Genomic DNA, 18460 nt, shown 5'->3' with positions numbered 1-18460 from the left:
TCCTTTATTATCACTTCGGCAAAAGCATTGAACAATCCACGTGAAAGTAGGCATCACTCTCTTACTCCTTTTTTAACTTTAGCCTTTTCTGTCTGTCAGTTCTCCCCTCACTCTTATCACAGCATTTTGTCGTCTGTAGATCAGTCCAATAATCTTCTTCCATCCAATTTTCTCAAGCAGTGGGAACAGTTCTCTCCAGATTGCCCTATCAAACTCATTCTCGTGTCCACAAAACACACACGAAAGTTTCTTCCTATGTTACACATTTTCTCTCCCAACACTCTCAACGTTCCAATAGTATCTCTCGTTGATCTGCCTATACGTAAACCGCACTGTGAGTTATCCAGAAATTGTTCAATATGACTCCATACGGACTTTGATAACTTTCAGCAGAATCTTGGATGCATGGGTAAAAAGACTTATAGTTTAGTCTTGGCATACTGTTGGTGTCATCTTCTTGGATATGGGGATCATTATTGATATGCAGAATTCCTCCGGCCAACGCACATCCCTGTATATCTTCTTTATCAGTTCAAATAAGGCTTTCTTCAGATTTTCTCCACTGTATTTTAAAAGCTCTGCTGGTATGTTGTCAATTCCTGGTGCTTTGTTATTGCTAAGAGACTTTAGGGCTGTGTTGAATTCATCTTTAGATATTTCCTCCTCCATGTTTTCTTGTTCTTCTGGTGCCGTATTTCTCCATGTGTATGTGCTTGAATTTTCATAAAGTTCTTCAACATATCTTCTCAATCTTTCCTTTTGTTCTTAGAAATTCAGTACTGTTATCCCCTTTTCATCTTGCATTGCTCTTATTTGTATTCCGCTACTCTTTCTCGTTAACTCTCTAATTTTACTATGCGTCAATTCCACCCGACCTTGTTGTTCGAGCGTTTCAATCTCTTGACAGTTCTCTGCCCACCACTGCTTTTTTGCCTTCCTACATTCCCTATCAATTTCATTCTTCAATCTCCGATAGTTCCTTTGATCATCGTCATGTTTATTTGGCCTTTCAGTCTCCTCTCATTCATTTTCTGCAGCAAAATATCTGTGATCCAAGGCTTCCTCCTCATTTTTTCACTCTTCTCCAGAGCCTCCACTGCAGCTTTACAAGTCATCTTCTTGATTAATGACCAATTTTGCTCTAGATCATTAGTAGTCTTCTGAGTAACGATAATATTGGTCAGATCTTGAAACACATTTTTTGCACTCTTCTCTCTAAATTTCCTAATGTTCCATCTCATGAATGATTTCCTTTTATTCAGGCGCTTCAATTTTATTCAATTCAATTCTAGACCAAAATTCCCCACAGTCTTTTCTTCCTTTCTCTCTCCAACCACCGCATTCCAATCCCCCATAATTATCACATTGATCGGGTTTTCTGTATTAATTCCTGCAACTGTTCATATGTCTCCTCAACTAATCCGTCAGCACTATTTTAGGTTGGTTGAGTTCATATAAACTCGAATAATCACCATATCGACCGGTCCTCGGCAAATCTGACCACGATAAGTCTATGCCCCAACGATTCCATATCGACTAGTGCTCTCATGAATCTTTTTGTCACAATTATTGCCATACCCCTCCCCTCGCCCCTGTCCGCCACTACTTCCAGAGTGCACAACTTTATAGTCTCCACTTACAAATTCGCCCACTTCACTCCATCTTGTCTCCGCCACTCCAAGCACATCAATACCATTCCTGTGCATTTCTCTTTTGACACTCTCCAGCTTTCCGCATTTTAACATCGTTCGTAAGTTCCATGTCCCGATTCCAAAACAGGGATTTCGCAAGTTGACGATCTGGAAAGCCGTGACACTTCCCCTGCCGGGCCCGACATCACCATCAGAATTCTGTTGTGCTACAATGATTTCGTAGCTGCGAAATCTTTCAGACATATCCGGACACCTGCCTTCAGACAAAAAATGAGCTTTTATTGTGTTATTTAATATTTGATGCTGAAACCTTTTGTTTTTATGACGCCCTTCAATTTGACGGCATACTCTCAACCAGCTTTTTATAAATGTCAGGTGATATGTTCCTCCACTCGGCCTTTAACGCAGCCACCAGTTCGGTCTTGTTCTTTGGGCGATCTCGACGTGCACGTACCCGACCATCCAATACATCCCAAAGATGCTCAATAGGGTTCAGAGCAGCACTCTGGACTGGCCAATCCAACTTTTCCACACCCATGTTCTCAAACCACTCTGTTACGACCCGAGCAGCATGGCATGGCGCGTTGCTTTGCTGATACAGGTATGGGTCTTCTTCGAAGTATTGCCATAATGTTGGAAGTGTCCAGGATGTCCTGGTATTGCACAGCATTCATGGTTTTGTCGATAGCGCTTAATGGGCCCAAGCCAAACCATGAAAAGAGCTCCATACCATGACACTGGCTACGCCAAACATCATTGTTGGGAGGATACAATCAGGAAAGAACTGTTCCCATGGCATTCGCCACACTCGGGAACGGCCATCAGACTGGTAGAGTGCAAACCTCGACTCGTCTGTCCAAGGACTGTTTTCCACTGCTCTACAGTCCAGGATTTGCGCTCCTTATACCATGTTAATCGGCGACTAGCATTTGTTGAGGTGATCAATTCTGTTGAACTGTTGAGGTAATTCTGTTGAACGTGTCATCTTGCATGCATAGAACCTGTTTCCCCATCCGTGGAGGGGTCCGGATATTAATGGTAAGGCAGTGCATTATCCAATTAGTTTTGCTCTATTTAATTTTTTATCTCTTCAGAGAGGTGGCGCTATTATTCCTCCTCTTTAAATGTCTAGCTAATTTCAAATATTTCCAGTTAATGATTTTTGAATTTTCTTAAATATATTTTCATATTGATTGAAATAAATAAATTTTTATTTATTTATTTCTCAATAAAGATTTATTTATTAATAAATAAAGATTTATATTTCTTAATATAATAAATAATGATAATTTAGAGGCGTATTAAAATATATTCCAATTTACAGCGAAATTTTAAATAATTAGTATTCTGTTTAGATGACCTTTTCGTAATTTTATGATATCAGTAATATTATAGTTAAATAAATCTAATTACGCTTAATCAACGTAATGCTTACAATTTATTTATGAATAATATTTTGTTAAATTAAAAGTTTTATGGCATTTATAAGACAGTTTCTCTCAAAAGATACCATAGAATACACAAGGTCTAAAGAATACAAAATATACAATACCCAAAATACTATAGAATAAAAAATATAGAAAGCCAAAACAACCAAAATACACGTACAAAGGGTACTAGGAAAGTTTTGCAATACAGCTTTGTTTATTTAATTTTTTCAAAGTAATTTCCTCTACATTCAATACACCTCTCCATCCTCCGAAACCAATCTTTAAACCAGTTCTGCCAAGTTTCACTAGGGAGTAAAGCACACTCGTTGTCCCAAGCCCGTAGAAGGTCCTCATCACTGGAAAACCGCCTCCCTTTTAGCTTCATTTTCACATGCGGGAACAGTGCAAAGTCGCAGGGAGCAAGGTCTGAACTGTAGGGAGGGTGCTCGAGAAGTTTCAGTCCTGTCGTGGTCAAATATTCGGTGCAGGCTTTGGCGCGGTGAGCTCTAGCATTATCGTGATGGAGGTACCAGGTGTCCATTCTTGACTTTGGCCGCAGGTTCTTCATAGATCCAATGACTTTAGGCAGGCATTGTTCAGTATACCACTTAGCTGTGACTGTCTTCTGCGTGTCCAAAACGACACGTTCCACAATTCCACTCGATTTGAAAAATACAGCTATCATTTTCTTCTTTACAGATCGGGATTTTCTGACAATTACGGGTGTGTCGTCATCACCAAAGACCCAAACTTTGTTTTGAGCCTTGGTCGGCAGATCGTAAGCGTACAGCCAAGTCTCGTCGCCTGTCACGATGTTGTTCACATACCGAGATTGTCCCTTATCAAACTTTTTTAACATCTCCAGGCACCAAGTCACACGTCGTGTCATCTGCTCTTCAGTCAGTTGATGTGGCACCCAGAGAGAACAAAGTTTCTTCACGTGCAAATGATCTTGCAGAATCGAACGAATTGCTGGTGCATTTAGGCCCAAAGTATCCTCTATCTGTTGGTAGGTCACTTGCTTGTTTTCGTCAAGCATTTTCCTCACAGCAGTAACGTTTTCCTCCGTAACTGATGTTTGTGGCCTTCCCAGCCTCTCAGAATCCTCCAGAGTGAAATTTCCCCTTTGGAATTCTCTATACCACCTGAATATCGTTGTACGATGTGGACAATCATCATCTAGTGCAAGAGTCATTTCTTCTAAGCACTGGTCTATGGTTAAACCACGCACGAAATTATACCGCAAAACTGTCCTTATCTCATTTCGTGACCACGATGCCATCGCAAGCACTTTACACTCTCACTACTAATGAATAACTGAGCCCATCGACTTGGCGCGGCGGCTACTATGCACGTATGAACATGTCTCAACATGCAGCAACAAGCAGCTTCCTGTGATTCATTGTTGCGTCATATTGCAAAACTTTCCTAGTACCCTTTGTATTTTGGTTGTTTTGGATTTGTGCCAAAGCTACTTGACACAAATTTTCTTTTGTTCGATGGATATGATTTAAGTTAATCAATGATTGTGGTAGAAAATTCCTTGTCTGTTTTGTTTGAAAATTTTATTTACAGATTATAGTTTCTTTCCCGGGATTTTTTTATTTTTATTTTTTAATTTCTAGAGAAATTCAAAAGAAATTCAAACAGAGTGCATGACGTCATCGGATGCGGACTGAGATATTTTTAAGCAGGTGGCAGAAGGCAGTTTTATTGTGACAGCAGTGGTAATCGAGGAGTTGTACAGTATTTATTAATGTGGCAAATAATATGTATTTTTCCTAATACTATGTATTAGGAAAGCGTGATGTTGTAAAGGTATTGGAGCCCTCCATATTTTTGCACACCACTATAGAACATTTATCTTTTAATAGATTTCTGGCCACATACATAAAATATTTGTTTGCCAGTAGAAAATCGGTTATTTTTTTATTTTTGATCAGGAAAAAATGCCTTTATTTACAGAGTTAATATCTTTTCAAGAAGTTGATAGGAATAAAATGTTCAAAAGGGTGATTTGGATGTAAAGTCAATGACATACGGTAGTAAAATTTAACTGAATATTGAAAAAATAATCAGCAATAAAATAAAAAGTCAGCAATAGCTAAAAACAATAGAATCTTTCATAAGCGACCATGGAGCTGATTGTATTGTGTGATTTACCAGCTGAAGATGACATATGTCCCTTCTTCGGAGCCACTCAGTTGACACAGCGATGGACCATGAAGTGCTTAAGTACACTTTCTCTGTGCCATTGACGCAATAAGGGAGTAAAACACGCATGAATCAAAGGGAAGGAAACCAAAAAAAGAATAAAGAGACAAGACAACCATTGGCATTCAACTGTGATGCGAAATTCGATATTCAGAGACAGAACACGACAGCTCTGGAATAAAAGAGGAATGGAAAGATGCCGTTAGTCGAAAGATTAGAATTGATGCTATTCTTAGAACGTGGCACACAAAAGCTTCGAAATAACATTCCGATAAAAAGAAAGTAATCCGAGATATAATGATTGAGAAAGGGCATGATGGTCGACAAGGAAAATAGAAAGAAGAGCATTAGATTTCATGATTTAATTCCTATGAATGAAACTGATAAAACAAGTGAAGTAAACAGATTCTCAGGAGGATACGGAAAGCAGAATTTCAATGATTAGAATTAATTCTGCTCGATCTGTGAAGATTACAATGTTTCGAACTGGTTGGAAGAGCCAAAACAGCAAAGGTTGGTAGAAACGTGCGCGCGCGTCAGAGACAACACGGAACAGCTATAATTTATTAGGTGAACTGCTAGAAATTGGAAGATGTCAAGATTGATAAAGATAAAACATTTGTTTCCTGTACACAGGCAAACTGGAACTATTGTCCGGACTGAAATTTTTCTTCCGAGTAATGACTTATTCCAAAACGATTCCTACAGAGGGATTAAAAAACTAATTTGAATTAACCTAAGGGAAATAAACGTTGAATAACCTAAAAATCGTAAATTGTTAAGTAATTAAAGGTTCTGTTGCATCTAGGAATTTTTATCATAGTGCTCAGCTTCGTGGAAATCTGAATTAACAGAATGTTAGCAAAACGGCATCGTTTTAAGTTATATCTCATATTGTGAATACCTTCACAACGAGTTGCCATGATATTGCACTACTTCGAATAAGCAGCGCCCTCTTTTGACATAAACAGTAATCTACACTATTAAACGTGAATCGATAAAGGCGTTAAAAATTAAATTAATCTCGTGTGTTTAGATTTCCACTAATTAAAAAAAAAAAAAAAAACTTTCAGAAAGTAATGTAATCAACGTAATTAATTAAAAACTACGTCAACTTACTGCAGTATGGTTTGGCAGATGCATCAGATACAATTTCTTCGGCTATCCAAGCTCCATTTTTGCACGTTAGTTTCCTTGGACCAGTTAATGTATACCCTTTGTCGCAAAAATATGTTACTGTGGCGCCATCTCGCGGTCTTCCCCAACACGAAGTTTCTTCTGTCATGTTATAAGTTCCAGGACCAACGTCTGGTGGATCCGGTGGACAACCTCGATCTAAAAATAAATAAATGAAGTAAATATTAAATATATATTGTATTTTCTAGTCATTCCCCTGAAAATATTAATTATAAATATTGTATCTCAATCAGCAATCACAAGATGAATTAATTATTAATTAATTCTTCTTTCACGGGCATCTCCAAAAAGCGTACGAATACGAGTTTATTCCATATTATTCTTAGGCTGATACTGTTCATATCAAGAGTATTTCTGACAAAACATTCCTTGATAAAGTACAAAATTTATAAAAGAGGTTTTATGGTTTTCGACATCATAAGAAACAACGTTTGTCTAGACTTTCATGAATCGACTGTATTGCGCAGTATTTGCAAGTAGAAGCATAACAATAATTTACGTGCGAGGCCAGATTCCAACAGTGATTGTATTGGGTTGGTATCCATAACTCAGAGTCTGGGGACAGGAAAACTGGAAAGCGGAAGTAACAGAGCTTGTGGATATATGTAAACAAGAAAAATGAATGTAAAAAAAGAACAAATGGTGCAGGAGATATATGCGGAGATAATTCTGCGAGCTACAAACGGATTCCTTTGAAACGTACTGTGACACCCAAATGGAAAATATATACCATTGTTAAAGATGGCTAGAAAGTGGAGGCTCTAGAGAAGAATGATTTATTTTGTTTTACCTAGTGACAGAGCGAGCGAGAAAAGGAAAAAAATTATGGAAATCGAAAAACAGAAAAGGGTCATAACGAGACAGAAGTGGTGGTGATTAATGGTTTGGCACGGCTTCTCGTAGTTGTCTTCAGTTTAGTCATGGTTAGTGAGGATTCTTAAATTTTTTCCTATTTTCCGGCTAAGCATTCAGAGAAGTCATGCTCGTGAAATGACAAGGAACATTAATCTGGATTTAAAATAAAATGATGCAGATTAATACTGAAATATTAAATAAAATAGAGATAACTGGGTTCACCCCCCAACTTTTTTTAATATAGTGCCTAATCTTTATACTAACCCACTAATATGACGAAAATGGAAAATCTATTTTGTTTAGGGGTGTTTTGTGAGACATGCCTTGCAGTAAAAGACCATCACAAAATGCAAACAAACAACACCTACAACAGATTACGCCGACCGGGCTAGCCGAGTGGGTAAAGTACCTGCCCGGCAACCCAAAGGTCGCGGGTTCGATTCCCGCCTCGGGCTTGGATCAAAGTACTGCAAAAAACCTTGGGAGGTGCAATATGGTCACAGAAGCCGATGCGCCAACAACTACCAAAAAAAAAAAAAAACAACAGATTACACGATACAGGTGTTGTTATCTGATTTAGACTTCCATTGGCTAGGACGACCTCGATTAAACCTACCCCAGATAATCGAGAACCTATTATATATAAAAAATATATAAATAAAATACATCAATTTGGTAGGAAGTTGTTCAAGGGACGAACATTTATTCACGGATAATTGTTATACTTAGCAAAAACACTAAGAAGTAATCGGACTAAATCCTAGGTATGTTGCATCTTAAAAATTGAAAAAAGAAAAGGGGGATGTTTTAGCCCTCAGCACATGGCATACTGATAGTAAAACTGATTTCTGACATTTCTTTTATTGACTTCTTCAATCAAATAAAAGCACGTTTGGGTCAGCAGTTGTAAATTCTTACATCACTCTACAAGGCTTTGACCTAGAGAAATCTATCAATAATGGAAAAAGCTGGTCTCGCAATTATTAGCTTGGAATGAAGAAAATCAGAAACTTGTGACAGATCTGAGAGATAAAGAAATACATCAACTAGAAGAAGTGCCTGAAAAATAGATGAAAAGTATACTAAAAAGGAGGAGGCAGATCTGCTGTGTATCGATGATTTATTGAACATTATCCTGTGGAGATATGGAGGTCATAGTCCCACTGTATAAGGCAATTGTATATTCAAGTATGAGACCACATACTGTGTTCAAGTATGAGACCTCATCTGAAAACTGACATTGAGCTTCTTGAAAGGGTCCAAAGACGGGCAACTCGAATGGCGAGATCGGCAGAAGGATGACCGTAGGAGGAAAGATTCCGATTATGTCGGCTACAGAGCTTGGCAATCAGGCACCTCAGAGAGGAGACCTGATTGAGGGTTATAAGGCTCTAAGAGGGGGTTAGCAAAATGAATGAAGGCGAAATTTTCACTGTTATAGAGAATTCCAGATCTCGGGGACATAAATTCAAATTACAGGGGAGAGGTTTAGATTAGACTGTAGGAAATTTTTCTTTTAGCCAGCGAGTCGTTGATTGCTGAATATGTTGCCTTTGCAGGTTGTTGAGGCTGAGTTGGAATAAATTCAAAGGTCAACTGGACAGTTACTTAAGTGAGGAGGGAAGCAAATAATTTCGATTTTATTTTCTACTGTTTTTTGGCTAGTGCAGCAAAGGCTGTGGCTTCCTTTTACTATATGGCTATTATTATTACTATTACTAAATTATCAGTAAAATGAAACGGAATTGGTTGTGTGATAAATTTTATTTTGTTGCTGTTATCAGCATAAACTGAAAAAGTGAAAAAGATTTCACTTTTTCACAATAATAACTTTATCTAAAAAAAAACAAAAAAACTTTGTTTAGTTGGCTTCATTGTATTTAAGTTTTACTAGCCTGTAATTTTTCCTGTAGAATATAATATATATGTAGAAAATATATAGTATATAAAAGGAAAAAAGTGACAAAGATAAAAATTTCATAGACTAAGGCCATTGACAGTCAGAAAGAAACCAGCGATCATAATGGATATAAGTAATAGAGTGAAGAGATAGAAAGAGAGCAAAGAAATATATGGAAAAAGTAAAGGAACGAAAGAAATCACGGTATATACATATTTAAAAACATATATATAAACTTTTATATATTTATTATATTTATAAATAAATAAATATACAAACAGATTTCTGTAGGATGCACTTTTCTCAAAATCTTGGAAAAAGCCATACTTCCTGCTCTCATCCATCACATGTTCGGCCACAAACCTCCATACCTCCATAGTGTACTACCTGGACGTTCCACGATCACCAACCTCTTGGACACACTGTTCAGAATTGAAAGTACCTTAAGCAACAAAGAGCAACTGGATATTGTGTTTCTCGACATTAAGGCGGCCTTTGACAATCTGTCCACCCATGCATTATGTACCATACTGTGCAATTATTTCAAAATCTCTGGCAACATCTTAGTTCTCCTTAGGAAACTCCTTCAGTCCAGGATCCTATGGATCAGAAATCAAAACCATAATCACCACATTCTCTGCTCCAGAGGGCTCCCCCAAGGGGGCGTTCTCTCTGCCGCCCTCTTCGCCGCATCTTTAGAACCCTTCCTATCAAACCGTACTAATTTTACCACCTACGCAGATGATATTAAGTTCTTCGTCAGCACAAAATGCCCCCAGTCTCTCCAGTCTATTACTGTGAGCTCCAACCGACAGCTACATGAACTAGAAAACTACCTTCATGCGATTGGGCTCTCCATTAATAAAGAGAAAACTGCACAACTCTCTATCACCAAGAAGAAAAATACCAACGATGTGGACATCATTATTGCGAATTCTCCAGTTAAAAAAGTCACCCAACATAAAGATTTGGGTATCATCTGGGACAAAGACCTCACCTTCTTGCCTCACTTTAATGCCACTCGAACGAAAACATATTCGGCTTTATGGGCAGTAAAACAAGAGATCTCCAACTTCCATAACCCGGACCTTATCATCAAATACATTCTTCGTTGTATTTTCCCAATTCCATTATATGCCTCGACTATATGGTCCTCAGCACCCTCATCATACCAAGCCAGGTTCCTCTCCCTGGAATTCTGGATCTTGAAATGGCTAAATAGGGTTGCTGGGCTAACACCTACAATCTCAAAATCTGTTCTGGTCACCAATCTTAATACGCTTCCTTGGAGGTATCACATCATCTCTAGGAACCTTCTTACCCTCTCTCAGCTTCTATCCGGAAAACTGAAGTCACCCGATATTTGGGATATCATCGCTAGACCGTCCGACAGGAGAAGATGCCAGTCCAACACCTCCCCATACAGATCGAAGCTGCGTAGCATGTCCTCCTTGGACAATATGTTTCCACACAACTCCTTCCAAATATTTAACAGATTAGCCATAGACGCTGAGAAACTTTGCAAGGACAGAACCTACAGATCTTCCATTCTTGCAGACATGTATTCCTTAGTCAAGTTCTAGGTGGACTCTCTGTGATACCGCAATATCCACGCTTCGATGTATCCGGATGCACTTTTATTTGTTGTAACTTTATGTTTTTGTACTTGTTGTAACTTTATGTTTTTGTACTTGGTATAACTTTATGTTTTTGTATCTTCACCAGTGGCTGTTTAAGGCCGTATATTGTATCTGGCTCTGTATGCAATGCATATGTCTGTATTTTATGTTTTTCTCTGTATATAACTCATGTCCTCTAGCTGCATAGCTGTAAAAGGACATTTCTTCGGAAATAAATTGATATTAATAATAATAATAAGTATATTGTACTAGTGTCATTATCAAGAGTCAACCACCAAAATCCACGAAAGGCGACAATGTAAAGTCTTATATATATATATATATATACTTTATATATATATATATACCAGCACAGCATTCGCCCTTGCCATCCTGCTAATTCTCCAGGGGATTTTATAGGCTTTAAAGCCCATAAATTTATGGGCTTTAAAGTGCGATATTAATTTTTCAAATTAATTTATAAAAATGACTTCATAATAAATTGTTCAGCGATGCTATTTTATAAATTTGATGGAAACTATAAATGGATGCCATTGAAACGTACTTAACAACCAAATGGAAAACGTATACCGTTGCAATAAATAAATTAGGAAAAAAAAAAAAAAAAAAACGAATAGCCAAATTACGTGGAGACGTCATGACAAACATGTCTTGAATGGAACATAGCAGCGAGTGCAGCACGATTTTAATATTTTTTGGTGTCATTATCAGAAAGCAACGTCCATAAAATTCAGTTCATTCAGTTCTTGACCTCTCTTCATGTTGCATAAATTAATTGCCCAATACGAACATTATGATGTAGATGATGAGCTGAAAGAAAGAAGAGGCTCTTTGTTATAGGCACAGCCTTCGATATTATGAAACTTATTTAACATCAATATGAACAGATTGAGTACAGCAGAAAATAAAAACAACCCAGTTTATATTTTTTAATATAAACGAGATAAAGAGGCTAGAATATGAATATTGCATAATCAGTCAATCAACAAATTAAAGTTCAATCAGTCTTAGTCATCTGACACCGGCTAACTTGGCCACGGCATGAAAAGAGCCCATAAAAGTCCCTCTTGTCCCATTTCTAAAGATCGGTGAAGAGTAGTTCCTCGCGCTGACACTCCTACTGACAGGTCCCTTATTACGGCTACTCCATTTCTCACACTCCTTACCTGCATACAATTCGTCAGAGATTTTAATTCATCTTCTGAGCGCTCCAAGAAATCCGCATTCCATCTACGTATAATGGCATTCCTTCAAGAGCGCAAGTTATTAACAAGAGGCAACTTCCATCTTTCCCTTCCTCCCCCTTTTCTTTTCTCAAACCTCTTGTCGTAATCCTGATGGTTTCAAAAAGTTCTGAGACTTAAACCCACAGCAGCGAACACGATGATACTCGACTGTTGACTGTTGACGTGTATGCACGCGCTGCAATGATTCCCTAATCACTGTTGTGTAGAGGCAGTCTTCCGTGGCTTCCCATCACCAAACAACAGACACATTAGCATGGCAGGACAAAGAAAGAATAGCCATTAGGGACAGGAAACGGTGCCAAGTTATGTTCCCTTAGAAATGGAAAACCCGTTCTGTTTGGCAGTTGTTTGACGTCACACCAAACATGCATGGATGGCAGCGAGGACACAACTTCTTTCTGTTCCTCGAACAGTGACACTTCAGAAGCGCCAATTCTTTTGTCCTAAACGCGCAGAACACGTCAGAATCGTACCTCCTGACAATGAATTCATATGGCATTGCACAACTTAATATATATTTCGTTTCCAATTCAGTTGCTGTTATCGAGGTCTTTGTATTCCTGGAATTCATTAGAAGTCTTCAATTCTAAAATCGTAGCTTCTTTAACATGTCGTCTATTATTCACGTATTATTATTATTATCCATGTGGTGCAAGGAAGCCTGAGGCTTTTTCTGAGAGAGAGAGAGAGAGAGAGAGAGAGAGAGAGAGAACAAAAGTCAGAAGTAGAAAGGAATCACCAAGAAAGAGAAGAATGATGATATCCAGCTCAGGACCCTGAGTGCGCATGCCTTTACTCACGAGATATGGGTCCCTGGGGTATATTCCCTAACTACGTAGAGAACTTATAATATTGACGATATATCTATAAAGAAATGTTCATAAAAACAATACTTTAAAACTTAATTAGTTTATATTTAATGTAAAGAAATTATAAATCAGTTAAGTAACTATTTGTTCACTGCGAATGAATACAACCTACGCACGAATTACGTCATTCTTATTCTCAACTGAGATGTTATAGAGTCTAACTTATGCTACAACTATGCCAGTGAAGATAAAAAGAAATTAAAAAGGTGTTTAAATAAATTCATATCTAGTAATCATCAAAATTTAAAAAGAAAGCTAACAAACTTAAAATATAATCTTAAATTTAATTTTTCAAGTTATTTTATAAAAATAATAATTTAAATAATTGTTTAGTGATGCATATTTTATAAATTTGAGGGGAACTACAAATGGATGCTTCTGAAACGTACTTTTCACCAAAATGGAAAATATCTATCACTTCTCAAAATGTGAATCTATAGAGAAAAAAAAAAAGAAGCTTTATTTCGCTTAATTTAATGAATCAGAAAACACTAAATCACATGAACAAGAGAAGCTAAATCACAGGGTGACGCGAAGGCAATCACTTCTTAAATTAGGATTTTCATCCCATCAGGTTAAAATATTTTAATTAATAATAATGAGAATTTAACTCATAGTTAATGAGGAAGCTACCATTGCCTTTCGAGGTTTTACTGCATACAGAAAACATACTAATATACTTACACTTATATAAAATACACTGGTGAAAACAATTAGCAGATCACAGCAGGTGCAAATGATGACTGTGTCATCATTTGCACCAGTGTTGACCAGAAGCTTGAATTAAGGAATGAGGTATTAAACCTGATCAGAAGAATTAGATTGTCAGCAAGCCAACCTCCTCATTCACCTCATTTTTCTCAGTATCATCCACATTATCATCGTCCCCGCATCAGTATCATCCTCTGTCTCCTTACCAGGTTTATCCCTCGCAAAGTTCTTTTCCAGCCCCATCCAGTTCAGAACCAATACAATCCCTAACCAACTTGCAGGTAACCATCCCAGACAACAACCCCATTTCTCCTAGCAACACCACTGCATCCCTTGAAGATTTTAGATGATCGGCAGATCTTTGTCTTTATATTGGTTGTACTTATAAATAAGAGAATAATTTTGAAAGGTTATTGCACTACTTAATGTTACAGACAACATTCTACCGGAAGTATTTCAAGTGTCATGTTTGTATCTTCTGCCGATTACACCACAGTCTTGCTGTTAGTTCATCGAATGACATTAAACTCATTCGGAAATACAGTATTTGAAATATTTTGCTTCGTCATTTCTTAAATCTATAAACATAGATGAAAATGCACTTTTCAGAAGGCGTGTACTAACAAAAGGATAACAGAATACGCCTTTTACAGTAAACTTCCATGATTTAAAACATCACTTCCGTGACTAAACGATCACTAAGACCAGAGTTTGACCCCGAAGACCGACAGTTCCGAATACTTCAGTTCAGAAAGGTTCAGTCCTGGGCAGTCAGTGGCAAAACAGAGTACGCGGCTGTGTGCGCGCTGCTGCCCAGCGTCACCCCTGCATCCATTGCCACTCGTGTGTGTGTGCACTAAGCCTAAGTGTTTATGACAGTGTATGCATGGAGCTCTCGGTCGCGTCCGCGTTGCCGGATGTGATTGAGAGCTTGACCAATGGGAATGCCCGATGATTTGAGTACTTTCAACCGAATGTATTTCTCGATTCCAGAGTGAGTGAATGTCCAAATGTGTGAAAATGAATGAAAGAACGTTATTGTTCTCCTTTCTATGTGTACGCGAATAAACAAATGAGTAAAAGATTAGTTGACTGTACTTGGGTATGTGAATGTGTATATGTGAGTGTATGTATGTGCGTGGTTATGAATGTATGTGTGCTTGTATGTCTATTTGTGCTGGGTTAGAAGTGTGTCCATTTTACTACAATACCGTGAATTGGTCGGTAGCCGTCCAATTCAGGGAATTGCACTAAGTGGGATAAGCGTGTGAAATTGGTGAATGCATAAGAATGCCCAATAAGTGTTATAATTGTACCTTGAATACGTGTAGGATAAAATATGCAGACTGAGGAGTATAAATGTGTGTAAACTATGCAGTGATTGATTGAATGTCTATGATTAGTATCGTAAAAAAACATGATTGTCTAGATAGTTGTTCATATTTAGGTTCACATATGTCCTGTATGATGATGAGTGCAAGATGGCAAAGGTTTCAGAGAATGTAGTGTAATGTGCTGTTAATTAGCATACCTCCTAAATATATGCCATAAAAAATGTGTGTACTTGTGTAACTATGACAAGTGTGGGTTGTGTTGTTTCTGACAACCCTTCCTCCAATTACACTGCAATGGGAGCAACCCATCAGGAAACCCCCTTCTAAGGAGGCTGGATTCCTTCCACAGGGGTGCCCTCTGTCCCCTTTAACTTCCGTTTTCCAGGTGGAAACCTTTCTATCCTTCAAGTTCTTTATCTTTACCTTTTCTCCAATACTCGAACTATCACACCACGCTCCTTTTCCAATAAAAAAAACAATTAGTTTTTTAGGGGGCCTTCCCTGGCAAGCTCAAGCGACGCCCAGGGTTCGCCTCCAGCCAGCAACTTTATCTATGCTTTACTCCCAGCCTACCTCCACGTGGTGATGGGCAGGAAACGGGGAAGAAGGTCCCATCAGGGGCCCCGCAGCTGAATGGACGGAGGAGGAACAACAGACCAACTCTATACTACGCAGATTAGCGAAAACTCAAACTATCTCTTTACAGACTTTATACTACGACACAGAGTGTATTAAGTGGAGTTAGTAGTGGGGGGGGGACCCTCGGTGCAGCTTGACAGAACACTATAAGTACGTGCAGTCAGGATTTCGTTTTGGATAATGTGCAGGTCAGCTGATGGATCACATAACCACAAAAGACTAATGCCACCCAAAACCAACAGTCAGCCCTCGCTGGTGTCTCACAGATACCACGTGAGTATGATACTAGAAATATAGACACTCGATGTACTTCATAATGCAGTATATCGACTGAAATTACACCGTATAATCAATTAGGAGAAAATATTGATGGGGAATTTAATTTAAAAACTGTACCTGCATATTATAAGACGAAACGTACCCGAAAGCGCTGTACAATCTTCCACAATCTTCTTCGTAAGCTACAGAACATTCATGAAACCAGAAATGTCTACTAACAAAGCTATAAATAAAATACCATTTAAAAGAAGCGGTTCACTTAAAAATTATAAAATAATTTAAAAAGAGAAGGAAAAAAGATTGTTTAATCATATCAAATAAACCGTCTTTATATTATTCGCGTATAGTAATAATCTGCCTACATGTATTATACAATCACGCTCCCGCTTTTCATCCCCAGTTTTAGAACTCATAATCTCACATCGATCTCTACAGAGAATAAGAGAAGACGAATTATCAGTATGATTTGACTATTTTCAATAATTCATAGAAGAACGTAGCATCACTCTGAGCAAAATAAGTTTCTCTAATTAGTACATCGATCTCGCGTTGCGAGTTCGCCACGAGTTGTCTTGATATTGCACTACTCTAAATAAAAATACCTCCAATGGAGACGTATATCGCTAGTCAGTGCGATGTTGTCTTTCTCGAATTTGAGAGACGAATACCATGTTTGGAACTCAGAAAACAATCCATCTTTATTATCCACAGCGTCGACTTTTAAGCATCAAATGGGTGAGCAGCTGATCCTCTCTATATATAACTAAACATAACACCGTGTTCGTCTAATTCTTACAGACATTTGAGCGAAACGAACAAAAATTAGATATTGTCAAGTAACCCCAGGACACGCTCCTGCGGCTACCGCTAAATGCACCTCCCATTGATCGTGGCACATTTGTTCATACGCTGCAGCAGTGTGTCAGTCAGAAGCAATGCAGGAGTAGCCAGCTCTTCCCACACTAATCCTGACAAGCAGCTGTGTCAATATTCGCGGCCATCCATCAAGTACAGTAACGGTTTTCTGTTAGCTGGGTGTGCTGTGTCATGACACGGAAGTAGGAGTTTGCGAGGAGGTGAGAACATCGCAAAAATAATTGCTCGAAGGATCCTTCCTAAAAAAAAAAGTGCATAACGGAATTTATACATTTTCAGAAGAATTAAATTCGAAAGAATATATCCATTAATAATAAATTTAAGTCATATTAAATACATCACAATAAAATATTAAAGTTGATTTAAATGTTTTCTTATTTTAATTAAATAAAAATCTGATTTATCAGGCTTGAAATATAATTAAACAAATACGAGTTTTGCAACGCAGATAAGCAACAAATCTCTGCTGATTAATTATATAAAGGATCAAATCCAAGTATACATTATCCACAAAAAAAGATAACGCGTGCAGTGAGTCGTGCTTCCATGGAATTAGTATTGGGAAAACATGAGAGCACCGGAAATCTCTAAGCAGCTTTGCGGTAAGCCCATAGCCAAATCTTAAGTTGGAGAAACCTCTCTGTAGAACATTTATATTGGACGTCAGCTACAGAATATTCCAGTAAGATCACACTCGACTGTAAAAGACTCAGAGTACTCAAGACCTAAGGACTTTAGTTGTTTATAAATGGTTTAGATGAGTTTTTAAGCGGTTTAGAAACTAACTTGGATTCGATATCTCACTTGAATATCGATTAGCTCAATGGACTCTATAAATCATTTAAAATTGCATAAATAAAGTGAAATCACGTGCTTTAATTTTTAAATTGTTGAGTATTCATCCCACAATGTCTTTCACACAAAATGCCAATAACTAGCGTCATCTAGGAAGTGACGTTCTTGCGTCATTTCCGTCTCGCATTTTCGTTACCACTCGATTTTACTACAGTAGCTGCCGCCAAAGGTGTTTTCACATTAAAAAAAAGTATAATAGTCTGATAATGATGGTAACGAACTTACCTCCGAACAAGCGATGCTTGATGCCTCTCCTCCACGACGTATTTTGGATGCTGAAAAAACAGTGGAACGTAATATCAGAGTAGTTCGCCCAGTTGCGCACATTATAACGTCTGTTCATCGTTACATCAAAGGTGTGGTTTCGCAATTGCAAAACTCGGTCGAATGGTACACTGCTAAGGTATTTACCAGTTAGTTCGTTATAGATACCGCACGAAGGAGAGGGCTTGGGGAAAATCCCCACACATTTCATGTTAATCGTCTCGATGCACGTAGACTGGTTTAGCTTGATATCCCATATATCGTCTTTGCAGGCATCTGAAGTAAAAGAAAGAAAGAAAAAAATTTGTTTAGAATCCATCCTGAATCAAAATGACAAGTTTTAGTTGCAGAATAATAAGATAAAAACGTTTTTGGTAGAGAAATGGGCAGTTATCAGTTTACTAAACAACTATTTGATGGTTTTATTAAGCCTAGTGGCCTTTAGGTGCTTCAGCACTTATTCTAAAACAAACCAAAACCAGAAAGCAGAGAGCTACT

General features: G+C 37.9%; 1 protein-coding gene across 1 annotated transcript in view; it reads right to left on the bottom strand.

Annotated features, from left to right (window-relative positions):
- Positions 1 to 18460, bottom strand: part of LOC150075217 (uncharacterized) — a 187757-nt gene that overhangs the window by 21207 nt on the left and 148090 nt on the right. Inside the window, exons 3-4 of the mRNA XM_090388773.1 lie at positions 17924 to 18238; positions 6416 to 6631 (exon numbers count right to left, since the gene is read on the bottom strand). Of these exons, the coding sequence (XP_090244899.1) occupies positions 6416 to 6631; positions 17924 to 18238 (531 nt within the window). The remainder of the gene's footprint in view (positions 1 to 6415; positions 6632 to 17923; positions 18239 to 18460) is intronic.

Source organism: Mastigoproctus giganteus, chromosome 14, assembly GCF_048544385.1.
Source record: "Mastigoproctus giganteus isolate SK-2022 chromosome 14, ASM4854438v1, whole genome shotgun sequence".
Taxonomy (NCBI): domain Eukaryota; kingdom Metazoa; phylum Arthropoda; class Arachnida; order Uropygi; family Thelyphonidae; genus Mastigoproctus; species Mastigoproctus giganteus.
This window is presented reverse-complemented; position numbering and strand designations above follow the sequence as displayed.